The 14,590-nt window shown below is 35.1% G+C and overlaps 3 protein-coding genes across 3 annotated transcripts; 2 read left to right on the top strand and 1 right to left on the bottom strand.

Moving 5' to 3' along the window:
- Positions 1-2,259: 2,259 nt before the first annotated feature.
- On the top strand, positions 2,260-4,532 carry LOC17892951 (zinc transport protein ZntB). Its single transcript, XM_006299979.2, has 5 exons — positions 2,260-2,426; positions 2,528-3,375; positions 3,545-3,624; positions 3,762-4,026; positions 4,099-4,532. Exons 2-5 carry the CDS (start codon positions 2,616-2,618, stop codon positions 4,356-4,358), a joined length of 1,365 nt encoding a protein of 454 aa, XP_006300041.1. The 5' UTR covers positions 2,260-2,426; positions 2,528-2,615; the 3' UTR covers positions 4,359-4,532.
- Positions 4,533-4,668: 136 nt separating this feature from the next.
- LOC17890789 lies at positions 4,669-6,649 on the top strand. Its single transcript, XM_006299247.2, has one exon. The coding sequence runs from the start codon at positions 4,756-4,758 to the stop codon at positions 6,460-6,462; it is 1,707 nt and encodes a 568-aa protein (XP_006299309.1). The 5' UTR covers positions 4,669-4,755; the 3' UTR covers positions 6,463-6,649.
- Positions 6,650-8,745: 2,096 nt separating this feature from the next.
- LOC17891828 (ribonuclease E/G-like protein, chloroplastic) lies at positions 8,746-14,110 on the bottom strand. The gene is made up of 14 exons (XM_006296837.2): positions 13,849-14,110; positions 13,425-13,528; positions 13,152-13,333; positions 12,768-13,020; positions 11,619-12,679; positions 11,217-11,534; positions 11,078-11,119; positions 10,655-10,779; positions 10,413-10,560; positions 10,044-10,116; positions 9,810-9,922; positions 9,530-9,649; positions 9,184-9,339; positions 8,746-9,069 (listed from the first exon to the last, which is right to left on the bottom strand). The coding sequence occupies exons 1-14, from the start codon at positions 13,941-13,943 to the stop codon at positions 8,875-8,877; spliced, it is 2,985 nt and encodes a 994-aa protein (XP_006296899.1). The 5' UTR covers positions 13,944-14,110; the 3' UTR covers positions 8,746-8,874.
- Between the last annotated feature and the right edge of the window lie 480 nt (positions 14,111-14,590).

Raw genomic sequence — 14,590 nt, 5'->3', positions numbered from 1 at the left:
TTAAAATTTCAAAAAATCATTCTCAGACTATGAAAATTAATTAATTATTATTTAATATGATGGTAAAGTTTTTTCAAATTAACATCAATCTAAAATATGATGTTAAATACAAATATAGTCATTTGTAAATAAATTCATATAAACAACGCGAATAAACATAAAGATTCTAGAATAAATTATAGCATCGTTGAGGAAAACATTAAAAATCTTTCAAATACGAATTATTAAAAATTACATATTTTCTGTAAAAATATTTTAAAATTACTATATTACGATTTATATTGAACTTTGTTATCTTTAATTTAAGCTAAAAATATTATTTTCGAAAATATTTTATTCACCCTTATGTTTTAGACAATGAAATTGCTCAATGGCATAATATATTCATACATAAATTGAAAATTAAACAAATATAACATATTATAAAATTAAAATCATGAATTTAGTTAAACTCAAAATCTAATTTATTTGTAAATTGTAAATCCTAATTCTCGTTTATGAACCCAAACTGATAAATAACCTTGTTTAATTGCAAAACCTAAATCTCACTCCTCTTTACTAAACCCAAACTGATAAATAATCTTGTTTAATTATAAAATCTAAACTATAATGCAGATTTATAAACTCAACATATAACCCTTCTAATTGGCAAAACCAAAAATTAGGTTATAGTTGAAAGAGATTTTTTGAGAAATACCCCTTTTGGTATACCCCTTTTTAAATTTACACCAATTTTCTATCCATTTTAAAAATATCCCTTTTCAAATATGAAAAATTGTAAACTTATATATAGTTTATAAGGTACATCTAGATCATCATTACTATTGGGAGACTCAATACAAATATTTATAAAGTTTTAAAAAGGTTCTAAACGGCATTTATAAGAATTTTATAAGGTTTTTATAAGGTTTAAAAAGTTTTTATATGTTTTTTAAATAATTTTTAGAACGTTTTTAAAAGGTATATATATGGTATTTAAATTTACACACATAGAAAGATAATGTGTGTCTAAATATATAAGCTTACACATTTATTTTTTATAAATATCAATTTTTTTACTTTTAAATATCAAAAATACCCTTTTCCATACCACTTTTTTAAAATACCCCTATTTCAAGCTTTATAAAAAACCACTTTAAATGTTGAAATTTATCCAAATATGTGTGAAAACTTATAAATATACACACAAAATACCTTTAAATATGTTTAATTTTTATATATCTTTCATAAATAGTGTAAAATAACTTATAAATACCTTTTAAAAACCTTATAAATCCTTTTAAAAACCACTTAAAAACCTTATAAAACTTGTGAAAACGATTTAAAACCTTTTAAAATATTATAAAATATTTGTATCAAATTTCCAAGTAGTAGTTATTATATAGAAGTACCTTATAAACCATATAAAACTTTATAATTTTTCATATTTAAACATGGATATTTTTGAAAATGGATAGATAAAGGAGGTATTTTTGAAAAGGGGTACACCAAAAGGGGTATTTCTCAAAAATTCTCTTTAATTTTTTATGATTATTTTTTTAATGTTGTTTAAAAATTCTATTTTTATCTTAATATTAATAAAATTAGATATAACATGTTGCGACATGAGACATCTTATGTTTTTACTTAACACTTATCATGATCACGTGAGTTATTAAATTTAAAAACCAAGTTTCGACATATAAGCTCATTTAATTGTTAAGCTTAAACCATAATTTTAATTTATAAAAATAAACCATAATTCTTATTTATCATTTATATACCCAAACCAACAAATAACATGATTTAATTGTAAAATTAAAGTTTAAACCTTAATCCTCTTCAGTAAACAAAAACCGTCATATATTCTGTTAATTATAAATTTTAAATCCCTATCTTATTAATAAACCAAATTGACATAACTGAAATTAGGTTATTTGTTTAATTTTATTAATAATTTTTAATATATAATTCTTTATAATATTTATTTATATATTTCCTTTTTTCGATAGGGTCAATAATATTTCTATTTTATCCAAATATTAACAAAATTAGTTATGCCACGTGTCAACATCTTATCGTTTATAATTGACACGTGTCACGATCTTGTTAATGGCTAACTTTGAAAACCAAGGTTTATATAATAAGATATATATATATATATATAAATTGACTAACAAAATTATTCTTAATTTAAATATGTTTTTCATTTATAAGAGTTGGAAAATAGTAAATAAAGATTCGTATGATCCAATCTGTGCCATTAAAAATTTGCTCTGACAGATTCCTACTTGTTTCTCTTGTCAACGCCCAGATTCAATTTCACTGTTTCATCCTTCTTTACGCGTCGAGTCTCCTCATTGAGAAAACTAAATTCTCAGCTTCTTCTTCTTCCTCTGATTAGCTCCGGTGATCTAGCTTCACTTAGATCTCACCCAAACCTGCATGTAAGTTTTACCCCTTTTGATCCCAATTTGTGCCTTAATCGGATTTTACAATGTTGTTGTTTGCTGATCATGTGATTTTGCATCTACCCAATTCGTTTCAGGAAGTGAATTCGAGAGTTTGATGATAAAGATTCTATTTTTCTTTGTGGGTTGATTTCAAATTGTGTGAGAAAGGTTCAAGATTTGTCAATGATGCAGCAGCAGGATCGAATTGGTGATGAAGTAGATGAGACAGATCTTGAGTCTTTTACAAGTAGTGCTCCTCGTAGTGACGCTCATAATAGGTTTAGGTCTCATCAGTACTCAGGAATGGTGAGACAGAGAGGATATATATTTGATGGTGATGGTAAATACTATAACAAAGAGTGGGATCTTGCTGAAGGAACAGGGAAAGAGTTTTGTTGGTATCATGTAGAGTTACCTAAAGGGAATCAGAAACTTTCTCAATCAGCTCAGCAACTTATTGATTCTTTATGTCCACCATTGAAGCTTCAAGACATTCTTTCTCTTGTTAGTAATGGACCCTTTTGTGGGCATGTTGATGGAGCACTTGTTTTTAGAGTTAATTCACCTGGTCCTGCTTCAAGTAACTTTACGTTTAAGATTGCTGCTAGGATTACTGAGCATTCTGTGATCACTGTGTCTTTAGGACGAGTTCCTAGATTAGGATTCTCGCCTATGGGTCAGTCGCTTCTTTCGGAAGTCCCTAGTGTGGATTCTCCTTTGTATTATCGTGGTGAGAGGAAGGAAAGAAGCGGGATTGTGATTGAGGAGCATGTTCTTGAATTCTTGCTGACTATGAACCACTCTGAGGAAGCTGATAACCCTGTGCCAACTTCTGTTTCGAATCTTGTTGTGCATATCATTGATACACATGTTGATCAACTGCAAGATGTTGTTACCAAACTTGAGATCGATTTGGATGCCGTGGAACTCGAAATGGATAGAGGTTAGCTACTTAAACCTTAAATGACTCAAATTAAAAAGGCATTTGCCATTTGTTTTGCGCACCATTTGATTACTTCTTTTCAAGTCCATGCACTTTTGCAACTTCTTTTCAGAGGGCTTTTGTGTTGTTGTTTGTTGGAATCATATGTAATAATCGATTTTGATGATAGGTGGATTTGCTATGAAGAAGCAGATGTTAAATGATAGAAGGTTTCCCAAATTGCATCTCAACTTGCAGCGTCTTTTGCAGGTAGAGCTATATATCACCAGACCTTACGTTTACTTCACAACATTGTTTTATGTGATTTCATGTCTTTGCAGCACATTTTTGTTCTAAGAACATGATTTTTGTATCCAATCTGAGTTAAACATTGGCATGCATCTCAGGTGATTGCACATGGAGAACAAGTATTTCCAAGAGTGAAAGAAAAATGTTCCACGAAGCCTTGGTTTCTGGCAGAAGACATCAACTCCTTGGAAGAGTTGATTGGGCGGTTAAGACGTTTAAAAGAGAATGTAGGCTTCATTGCGAACCGTGTGACTGCAATCCAAGCTGGTTTGGATAGCTGGCAAGCCGAGCAAATCAACCGAAAGCTCTACTACCTCTCCTTTCTTTCCATCATATTCCTTCCTCTATCGATTATAACCGGAGGTAAAAGAAAAGCACCAAAAAGCCAACCTTCTCTTCCCATTCATATCACTATCTAACCTCTTTTCTTACCAGTTTTTGGGATGAACGTCGGAGGAGTTCCTTGGACTGGACAAGACAAACCAGAGCTAGGAGACGGATTCAGAAATGTAATGTACATCTGTCTTATAATGCTGGTTCTAGTGCTCTCCTGCTTCGGTTTCCCTGCTTTATATAGTCGTATAGCTTCTTGGTGGAGTATGAGAGATATGAAAAGAAGCTGGTCTTTTAACAGAAGATCGTTCCAGAAGAGACCAAACATAGTCCAAGAAAGAAGAGGCTACCTTAGGCTCTAAAGTCTAAACCAAACAACCAACTTCACTCTCTTGAGTTTCTTCTTTTTACTTTCTTTTCACGCTTCTTCATGTGAACAAACACTAAGTCATATACATCCTTGTTCTGATGTTTAGATCTTCAGTAAGAAGACTACAATGTACAGCTCTTATTCTTTCAATTATTCATTTACTCAATACTGAGCATTGGTGGTCAACCAAAGTTTGATCCTTTACTTATCCAATGCAATAAAGAATACATAGGGAAATAAATACACTAAAATTACACTTCTGCCATTGTCGGTGGATCTTTCACTTCACTCGAGCTTCATCGACTTCCCAAGGAAACACAGTACTATACCACTGAGGAGGGTCTTCTTCTCCATTCTTCATTCTCGGATCTGGATCGGAAGAAGAAGAAATGTTTGGTCGATCTGCGATTCCAAGAACCGGAGGGTTCCGTCCTGAGAACTTAGGGCAAAACGCACTAAACTTAATCGGGAACATAGGCTTCTCACTCTTCGTCTTCGGAGTACTAATCTTCACCATCATCGCCGCAACTTACGAACCAGAAGATCCTCTCTTCCACCCATCTGACAAAATCACAACTTTCCTCACTTCCACATCAAACGCTACATTGAGATCCGATGACTCTGTTGTTAGAACCGGCGAAGATTTCATGGTGGCGAATCAAACCGCGTTTGCAGCTTTCATCAACATAACTGATGTTGAAGCCACTAGTGATACCATTGAGAAAAATGAGGAAGAGGCTAATCAGTTGGAATGTGATGTGAATGCTCCCATTGATTGTAAAGATCAAGAAGTGTTTCATCTTATGATGAAAGCTACCATTGAGAAGTTTAAAGATATTCACTTTTATAAGTTTGGTAAGCCTGCGGTTGGGGAAGGTGTGAATTCTTGTGACATGGCGTGGAGGTATAGGCCTAGAGATGGAAAGAGTGCTGCTTTCTATAAGGATTATAGGAGGTTTGTGATTGGAAAGTCTGAGAATTGTAGTTTGAGTGTGGTTGGGATTGGGGAGTATCATTCGGGTTTGAATGCGAGGAAGCGGAAGAAGAATCAGAAAGCTGGGTTTGAGAAGACTGGTGGGAAGAAAGATGATTTCTCTTTGCCTGTGGTTGGTGAGGTAGTGAATGATTCTCTTCCTATGGTTGAGTCTGATAATGCGTTTAAAAGCGGGAAGTACTTGGTTTACGTAGGTGGAGGAGATAGGTGTAAGAGTATGAATCATTTTCTGTGGAGTTTCTTGTGTGCACTTGGGGAAGCTCAGTATTTGAACCGGACTTTGGTGATGGATTTGACATTGTGTCTGTCTTCTATCTACACGTCGTCTGGCCAGAACGAGGAAGGGAAGGACTTCCGGTTTTACTTTGATTTCGAGCATTTGAAAGAAGCGGCTTCTGTGTTGGATGAAGTTCAGTTTTGGGCGGAGTGGAAGAAATTGCATAAGAAGAAGAATAGATTGAACCTTCATCTCGTGGAGGATTTTAGGGTCACGCCGATGAGGCTTGCTGATGTAAAAGATACATTGATAATGAGGAAGTTTGGATCAGTAGAACCTGACAATTACTGGTACAGAGTTTGTGAAGGAGATGCAGAATCTGCTGTTAAAAGACCTTGGCATCTGTTATGGAAATCAAGAAGGTTGATGGAAATTGTCTCTGCGATTGCATCGAGGTTAAACTGGGACTACGATGCAGTACACATCGAGAGAGGAGAGAAAGCAAGAAACAAGGAGCTTTGGCCTAATCTAGAAGCAGATACTTCCCCAAGCGCTCTCTTGTCGACCTTGCAGGACAAAGTAGAAGAAGGAAGGAATCTCTACATTGCAACAAATGAAGAAGGATTATCCTTGTTCAACCCTTTGAAAGACAGGTACGCCACTCATTTTCTTTATGACTATAAAGATCTGTGGGACGAGAGCAGCGAGTGGTATTCAGAGACTACAAAGCTTAATGGAGGTAACCCGGTGGAGTTTGATGGTTACATGAGAGCATCTGTTGACACAGAAGTATTCTTGAGAGGCAAGAAGCAGATTGAAACATTCAACGATCTTACAAACGACTGCAAAGATGGAGTTGGGACCTGCAATGCTGCAACTTCCTGATCTCTCTTTCAAATTCCTCATTTGTTTTTGTTGTATGAATCATCATCTTGTTTCCAGTTTTGTCTTGTAGAATATAGTTTTGTACTTTCTATTACTGTTGTTTCGTCTCTCGTGACTTTTAGACTAATATTTGCCCTTTTGGCCCTTCTAGTTTGGTTCTATTATTATAAATCCAATCCGTTTCCAATGCATCGTATAGGTAGTTTAATCAGACCATTTGTCAAACTATCATGTTCATAAGATTTTTGATTATACTGCCAACCCAATCACTTTGAAAATGAGGACATGTGTTCTCTGAAAGTCACAAAACCTGACAATCTACTTATTTGTAGCAGTTCTTTCTCAACCGAGAAACAAATTGTCTGAAGGCACTGTTCAATGCATGTATGGTATATCTGTAAGGATATAAGAACATGTAAGTACCTAATAAAACCAAAGGTAAAACAAATAACTGATCTCATAGTTCTTTATTATCACATTCATAAGGTACTCACCATCGACCAAATCGAAAATCTTTATCAAGAAAAATCATTGATTTCTTCATAAGAATCTGAACCTTACAGGACCCATCAAAAAAATCCATGCAAAGGGGAAGGAGAGACACTTCGGCTTATGTACTTGGCGAGACAGGCCCAAGGACTTGTCAAACACAGCAAAAGACTAAATACGTTTTATAGGTTTTATACTAATTATAGAAAATGTCAGGGATTATTTGCTACCTAGACAAGTAAGATTCGATCTTCTGAATCAAAGTCTGGTAGAATTGTAATTTCAGCATGACAAGTCTTTCATGACTTTTGTTATCTTGTTTTTACCAAACAAATCAAATTTATTTTTCCGGCAAACTAGGAAAAGCTTGAAGCATCTTTTGCGACTGATCGAGACAATCTTGACTACACATATATCTTGTTTGGCTTGATTCGTAACGAAGAATGTTGTGCAACTATGTCCGTTGGTTTGGTCAAAAGCTGAGAAAATGAGAGTCGTCTAATTTGCCAGGAAGAATCTATAGCTGGCAGGTTCGGAAACTCTCATAAGGACTCTAAAATATTGCTCACTAGCTTGCGGTTGATGACTTAGTCTCCCTAACAAAAAAACAAAAAAAAAAAAAATTAGCCTCTAGATCTCATTATTCTCATAAAAGAAAGAGATATAAGAAAGACTTTACGTGTTCCTTCATTCATGTAGGACTTCTTTAGTTTTTTTTTTTTAAGAGAAATAGCCTCAAATAGCATTAAATTATGTTTTATGCACAATTATAGCACACATTACACAAATTTCCAAATATACCATTAATTAAAACAACTCTAATATTTAAAATAATTTTTAGAATTTCTTTTAAATGTTTATGTTGACTATTTTACATTTTTTGGGAAAAAGCTAAAAAATATCTTATCTAATTTTCATTTGGATATTTAATATCTGGTCTTTTTTTTGTTGGAAGAATAATACTTATATTATTAAAAACGTATAATTTAATACTTGAAAAAATAAATTTTGACATTTTCATACTTGCGATCACTTAACAAAAAAAAATATTTCAATTTTACCCTTATTCATTTCTATTAATTATTAATGCATAAATGACATGAAATTAATTTTAATTTTATTTGAATAGAAAAAAATTGGTTAGTAATATTTCATTTGTGAAGACTACTAACCAATACTTTTATTAAATAAAATTAAAATTTTGAAGACAATGAATATTACTAACCAATATTTTTAGCATATGTTAGAAGAAACACCAAAAACCACAACAGTATGTGAGCATATGTAACTAAGTTAATCATCACTGTCTACAATCCTTTTGATTTGGTCAATAGAACAGTGCGGTAGGACTCTATTCAGGAGATGCAATTCAACTCCGTTTGATAATTGTAACATGATCAATGTTTTTTAATTAGGATTTTGATACATATATCGACCAAAGATGGCCTTACATCAAAGCTGGCTAGACCTAATTAAATCAACCAAAAAAAAACGAAAACGACTTGATTAATCAACTAAACCCAACATCATAACCAGAAACAGGATCTTCTCTCTCTCTCTCTCAGTCTAAACCATTAGCCCAACTCCAAAAAAAGCATCAAGCAAAAACTAACCTTTCAATGGGCATATTAGTATCTCATAACCGTGATTTTAATAATAATTTACACATTTGAAATTGTATATTTTAGTCCAATAGATTATGACATAGATAAGAGAACAATATATATTTTTCTATTGTTTTATATAATCTGTAGTTTATATTTTCTATTGTTGAATTTTAAATCTAGTGTGGAATAGTAATTTTTTTTGTTGTGAATAAGTCTGATCTTCTAATAACAGTTTTTATGTTTTTACATAGGGTATTATTACTTGAGACAACTAACAAAATGATGTGAACTTAATCAAAAAAAGAGAACAATTGTTTCATCGTCTTCGTTTACCACTGGACTTCTCCTTCTTAATTGGAATAAGGGTGAGCTTCTTCTTGCTTGATGAGTCTGTTATGGCGTCAGCTTTCCTGAGCAGTGAAATGGCAACTTGATGCTGTCTTTCATTTACCGTCTTCTCGTCCATGTACGGTTTAACCTCAAAGGTTCCTCTGGTGAAATGTCTAGCAACCTACAAAAGACAGTTTATTCCTCAGTTGTGTCAGAAAAATTAATAAGACACAACCTTCATCATGGAAACTTCTGGCTATCGCTAATCGCATGAAAGGAGGAAGAGTGTGGGTACCTTTAAGAGAATCCATACTTTCAAGGAACTACTGAGGACTGCAAGCCGCGTCCTCTTCCCCGTAGTCAAGAAGCTTGACATATGACTGTCCACCCGCAATATGAATCTTGGCCATGACTTGGGGTTCTCCAGGTCTCCTCTTTTATCCATCTTTGCCTGAAAAATTTAGATCATCATGACATGAACAAAAACATAATTGAAGGATGATCTACACGTTTGAATAAATGGAGAAGAAGAACAACAACAATCACTTATTCTAGATGTTCTTATGACTTATTTTAGCTGTTCTTCATTTGGTTGTTGGAAAGAGAAGTAACATAAAAGAGTCTTAGATTGTAACACTCACGAGCTGCCGACAAATCTCTTGCTCAATTTTTGAAAAGGAAGTCTCCAGTGCCTCCACTCTACCAGTTGCGTGACAGCAAGAACACGGTTCACTGATCATGAATGTTACACTTGGTCGAACCTGTTAAAAAAATGATTCACTGCAATAAGTATAACTCAAGGGTTCAGTTCTTTCAGGGGAACGTCCTAACCTGTGACAGTATATAGTTGACGTGCTATGCCAAATAATTTGATTAGAAGTTCTATAGAAAGAGTAAAACATCCACACGTTGAGACTATACCCTTTTCCTTGTTATTTCCATAAGTCCGTGTCTAGACAGCTCTGATACTTTTACCAGTGACCTATCTCTCTCCACTGCTTTCTTGACCTCTTCATAAACGAGTCTCTTATTTGCTGAAACCCAAAAAAAGAAAAAATTAAACAAGAATATACAAGATATCCATCATTCAAGAAAGAGGTTTGCACATCTAGAATTTTATGTGACTGTATGAATAACAATGACAATCTAACTCACATTCATCTGCCATGTCAATAAAATCTACCACAATGATACCGCCAATATCTCTCAGCCGAATCTCCCTTGCAATCTGAATCATGATGCATCGAGTATTACTTAGTAAATAATTTTCAAGATCAGCATATTGTAAAACTCGAGTAGACTTCAAGGAGAATTGCACAAGTCAAGCAGGCCTCACACAGTTACTCTTTCTACCTATTAAATTTTCCTAAGGCATTCACTAATCATATACCCATAAATATGTTAGTATCTGACCTCATGACACTCTATTAGAATAACTACTAAGGTACTATACAGAGGTAGAATTTCTGGCGCAAAAGGTTGACGGATCAATATGTAATCTAGCAGCCAAAACGTATCACATACTTGTCTGGCAGCAGTAAGATTAACTTCTAGAATAGCTTTCTCCTGTGAATTACCCTGACCAAACATTCCATGTCCTCCGTTCACATCAATAGAGACCAACGCCTCAGTTTGTTCTATCACTAAAGAACCTCCATTGGAAAGTGGAACTCTGCCAGAGGCAAAAGATAAATTACATATATATATATATGGGAAGGAAAAGGTGGATCAAAACTCCTGACGGTGTAGTGTTAGCCACTTCTTACCTTTTACTGAGAATACCTTCGATTTCCTCCTCAATGTCGTATAAATCAAAAAGAGGGATACCCTTGTCATGCAATTCCACTCGATTACAAAGATCAGGTGCCATATCCTGCAGGTAGTGTGTGACCTGTAAGCTAATACCAGTTAGTGAAATAATTTGGATACAGTATCTACTCTATTGGGTGATCGAGATTACGGTACAGTTTAGTTATCTGCAAGTGCAAGAGTAGGTTTAAAAAGAGAAGAAATGGCATATGTAACTGGAGCTTATACTTTAAGCATTTGAACATAACACTCAAAATATGATGTAAATCAATAATTGTATATAGGTAAAAGATCATCGTTCATGACAGGATAAGTCTCTTTCAAAACACTATTCATTACTATTATGAAGGATGAAATTGAGCAAACTAAGGGAAATTTACCTCATGGTATGTCCTTGGAGAGTCAACCACCATCTTCTCAACCTGGCAAAAATCAAGATATTACTGTCACTTGACATGTCAACACATAGAATCTAGAGGGGCCAATGGAGGAGAAAAATATGGAAATTGGCCTAACTACCTTGTCATTGAAATAGTCCTGAACAACTGAGAGGGTTTGACCCATTGCTCTATGTAGCAGCGCTGGAATGGCTCCTTCCACACCTTCATCTGCAGCAAGGGCTGATGATTTTGCTTCATCTGTAATGTTCTTCCAGGTTAAAAGCAGACCTTCTAAGTCTTTCTGCAGTTCTTCGAGAGAATGGCCAGCAGCTACAGTCCTTACCGTCAGACCAAAACCCTGAGGCTGCAATGTTTTTGCTATAACTTTTAACCGGGTTCTCTCAACTCCTGATATTTTTTTTGAGACTCCAATTCGTTTGCAACGAGTCAGTAATACCTATAAGGACAAAATTTATTTCAGACAATAGAATCATATCAGAAACGAAAGGAAAAGAGTCAAGGTAAAAAAGACATGTCATACCCAGAATCTACTTCTCAGTTTCGGGTAAGCAGTAAGAGTTGGACCTTTCGTACCGAGGCCCTCTTTAACAACTTGCACAATTATCTTGGTGCCTTTCCGAACTTGAATCCACTTATCATCCTTAGCCGACATATCCTTAGAAGTTTTTGCAACTGCTGAATTTGGAACGAGAGAATCTGCAGAGTGTTCTCTAGCCAGAGGAATAAAGCCATTCTCAGATCCAACTTCCACAGCGCCATGGTTCACTACATTTCCATTAACTAGTCCAGCTAGAGCATCTGAGACATGATATTCATCATTATCATGCTCATCGTCATCATCATGAAACGATTCCCCAGGGTCATTGGAATCAATGTCTAATAAACTACTGGCTTCAAAGTCATAGGAAGCATGTTCGATTTCATGGGGAGCTGGAATATCATTTATAGAGAGGATTGGAGAACTATCAGCTGCTTGCTTCTTTGATCCATCACAGAATGGAGCGAATATGAATGGTTCCCTATTTGACTTAATGTCCATGAAAGAATGTCTAGCACTTCCGATATTCACAAATGCACCACCCATGTGGGGCACAAACTTAGTGACTACGCCCAGGTAAACACTATCACACTGCACATTGGTCTTAACTGGTTCCAACAATAACTCGACCAGCTTTTCACCTTCCAATACAGCAATCCTTTGCACAGTACATATAGAAGAATTGATCAGTATCGTAGTTGAAATGGATTCTGGTTTAAAAAATCCATCATCAGGTAAGAGAGTATCAGTCAGCTCGTGATGTTGTTCATCAGTATCTAAGGCGTTTTCAATTTCATCACAGTTTTCAACTTCTTGTTCGCTATCAGTCTGCATATTCCTTTCATGTTGCAAGGTAATAGATTCTTGAAGAAACCATGGTTCCTCTATAGGCTGATAATTGTCGGAACTGAACGCATTGAAGCTTGAGTTTCCTGATGAAGAAGCTGCAAGCTCGTCACAGAAGAAAGATTCATCTGTCACTTGCTTATCATTCAAAAGTAGTCTCGGGACTTCTATAGCACTATCAGCGGAATTACATTCATCTGCCAAACCACTGGAAGCATTTGAGTTTTCAAACATTTTGCAAAGGATGGAAAGAGACGGAAAGAGGAGGAACCACAGAAATGTTACCTTTTCTTTGAGCTGCGGTAACAGAATTTGAAAAAAGGTAGGCATCATCAACCCAAGACCCCCAGTCGTAGGATTCTTCTGATTTTGAGGAAGCACTCATCCATGAATCCCTTACAATTATTTTTCTCTCTCGACTGACAGAAGAAGGAACTGACAACGAAAATTGTGGCCCTGGTCTCCAGATGACATCAGATGAAGATCCGTATCCAGCTTTTAACAAATAATTATACCTGAAATTTACACCAGAAGCAATCTGCCAAGCATATTAAGTTATAAGCAAACAAGACATATGAACTAGCTTTCAAGAAAAGAGTTTGGTTCCTTATGCTGATAAATCTCTACTTATGTTAGCTAAGGCTTAAGTGAAACAAGTGAATGTATTACCTTGACTTTAACTTCCCATTCATTTTCATTTTCAGTAGGCGACATTGAGATCGCACAGTCTGGCTCCCAGCTACCTAAAGCAGAAGGATCTCCAGTAACGTAGAGATCTTCATTTGGTGCCAAATCAGCTTCTACAATCCAAACAACCTCGCATAATCCTTTCCGCAGACTAGCTGACTGTTCTGAGAATGCAGAAAACCAAAATTCCAGCAGTTAAAATGCAAATACAGAAATCTTGAAATTTGAGGCATGAAAGTTAAAAGATAAACTGACCTTGCTTTCCACTTACAATAGCAGACCTTGCACGAACTCGAGCGACCCCAAAGCACAAAGTGAGCCTAAACGTCTTCCCACGCTCAACATGAGAGAACATATATCTGTTGTATAACAGAGATTCCAAGTTAGTACAAAGTGAAATTTCCTATTCACAAATTTGCTATTACAATTCTCTTTCAGGTTCATCCATGTACAAATTTTTCCCCTCCAATCTTGTTATGTCTTAAGTCATCAAAAGCTAAGTTCAGGGACAATTCATCATCTTTCCCAAAATTAAACTCTCACTTTAAGCTCTAACAACACCATATAAGAAACCCATCTCCACAATGTATTCATTAAATCATAAAGCTTCAATTTTTATTTCAATTAGAACAAGCCACAGACAAAGTGTATGATAAAATGCCCCAATGAAACAACTTACGAAGAAACAGGAAACCCAGAAGTAAAACTCCACGAGGCTCGTGAAGAAACTGAAAATTGAGGAAGACGACGCCATGGGACTTCAGCAACATCCATTGTACTACTGAGTTGCTATGATGAGCTCACCAACACACTGACCCGGGTGGACGATACGAGCGGAATTAGAAGCGCCAGTTTCTAAGGTGCTGAAGAGGGAGAGAGCCGAAGCCAAAAGAAGTGTAAAAAGCTCTGCTTTTTTGAGGAAAGCTTAAGAATTTGGGATTCCGAGGACATGAAGAAGATGACGATAACGGAAGGATATGGTGTGTGTCCTTCTTTGGCTTTGGCGCCTTGCTGTGGCACGTGCAGTATCACACGTGTGCGATTCTCTAAAGCCCAATAACAGTTATTAATTAGGCTTTTAGTCTACTTTAAGCCCATTAATTCAGTTCCAGCCCTAACGGACGAGTTCTCCATGTTAAAAAAAAGGAAAAAATAAACCTAGTTACACGAAATATGCTACAATACATGACAACACATACGAAGTTTAAAATGTATCTCTAACTACAAAACTATATGTATCGCATGCCTACATATACGAACTATATGTAATTATGTCACCAACATCACGAACATTTTTTCCGATACACTTTTTGGCGGAATCCGACGTTGACCAACATAAATATTCAAAAAAAAAAAATTTTTTTAGTTTTTTAATATTTTAAAAATTATGTTATTGAATCATTTATAATATTTTATAATTA

Source organism: Capsella rubella, unplaced genomic scaffold, assembly GCF_000375325.1.
Source record: "Capsella rubella cultivar Monte Gargano unplaced genomic scaffold, Caprub1_0 scaffold_3, whole genome shotgun sequence".
NCBI lineage: Eukaryota > Viridiplantae > Streptophyta > Magnoliopsida > Brassicales > Brassicaceae > Capsella > Capsella rubella.
This window is presented reverse-complemented; position numbering and strand designations above follow the sequence as displayed.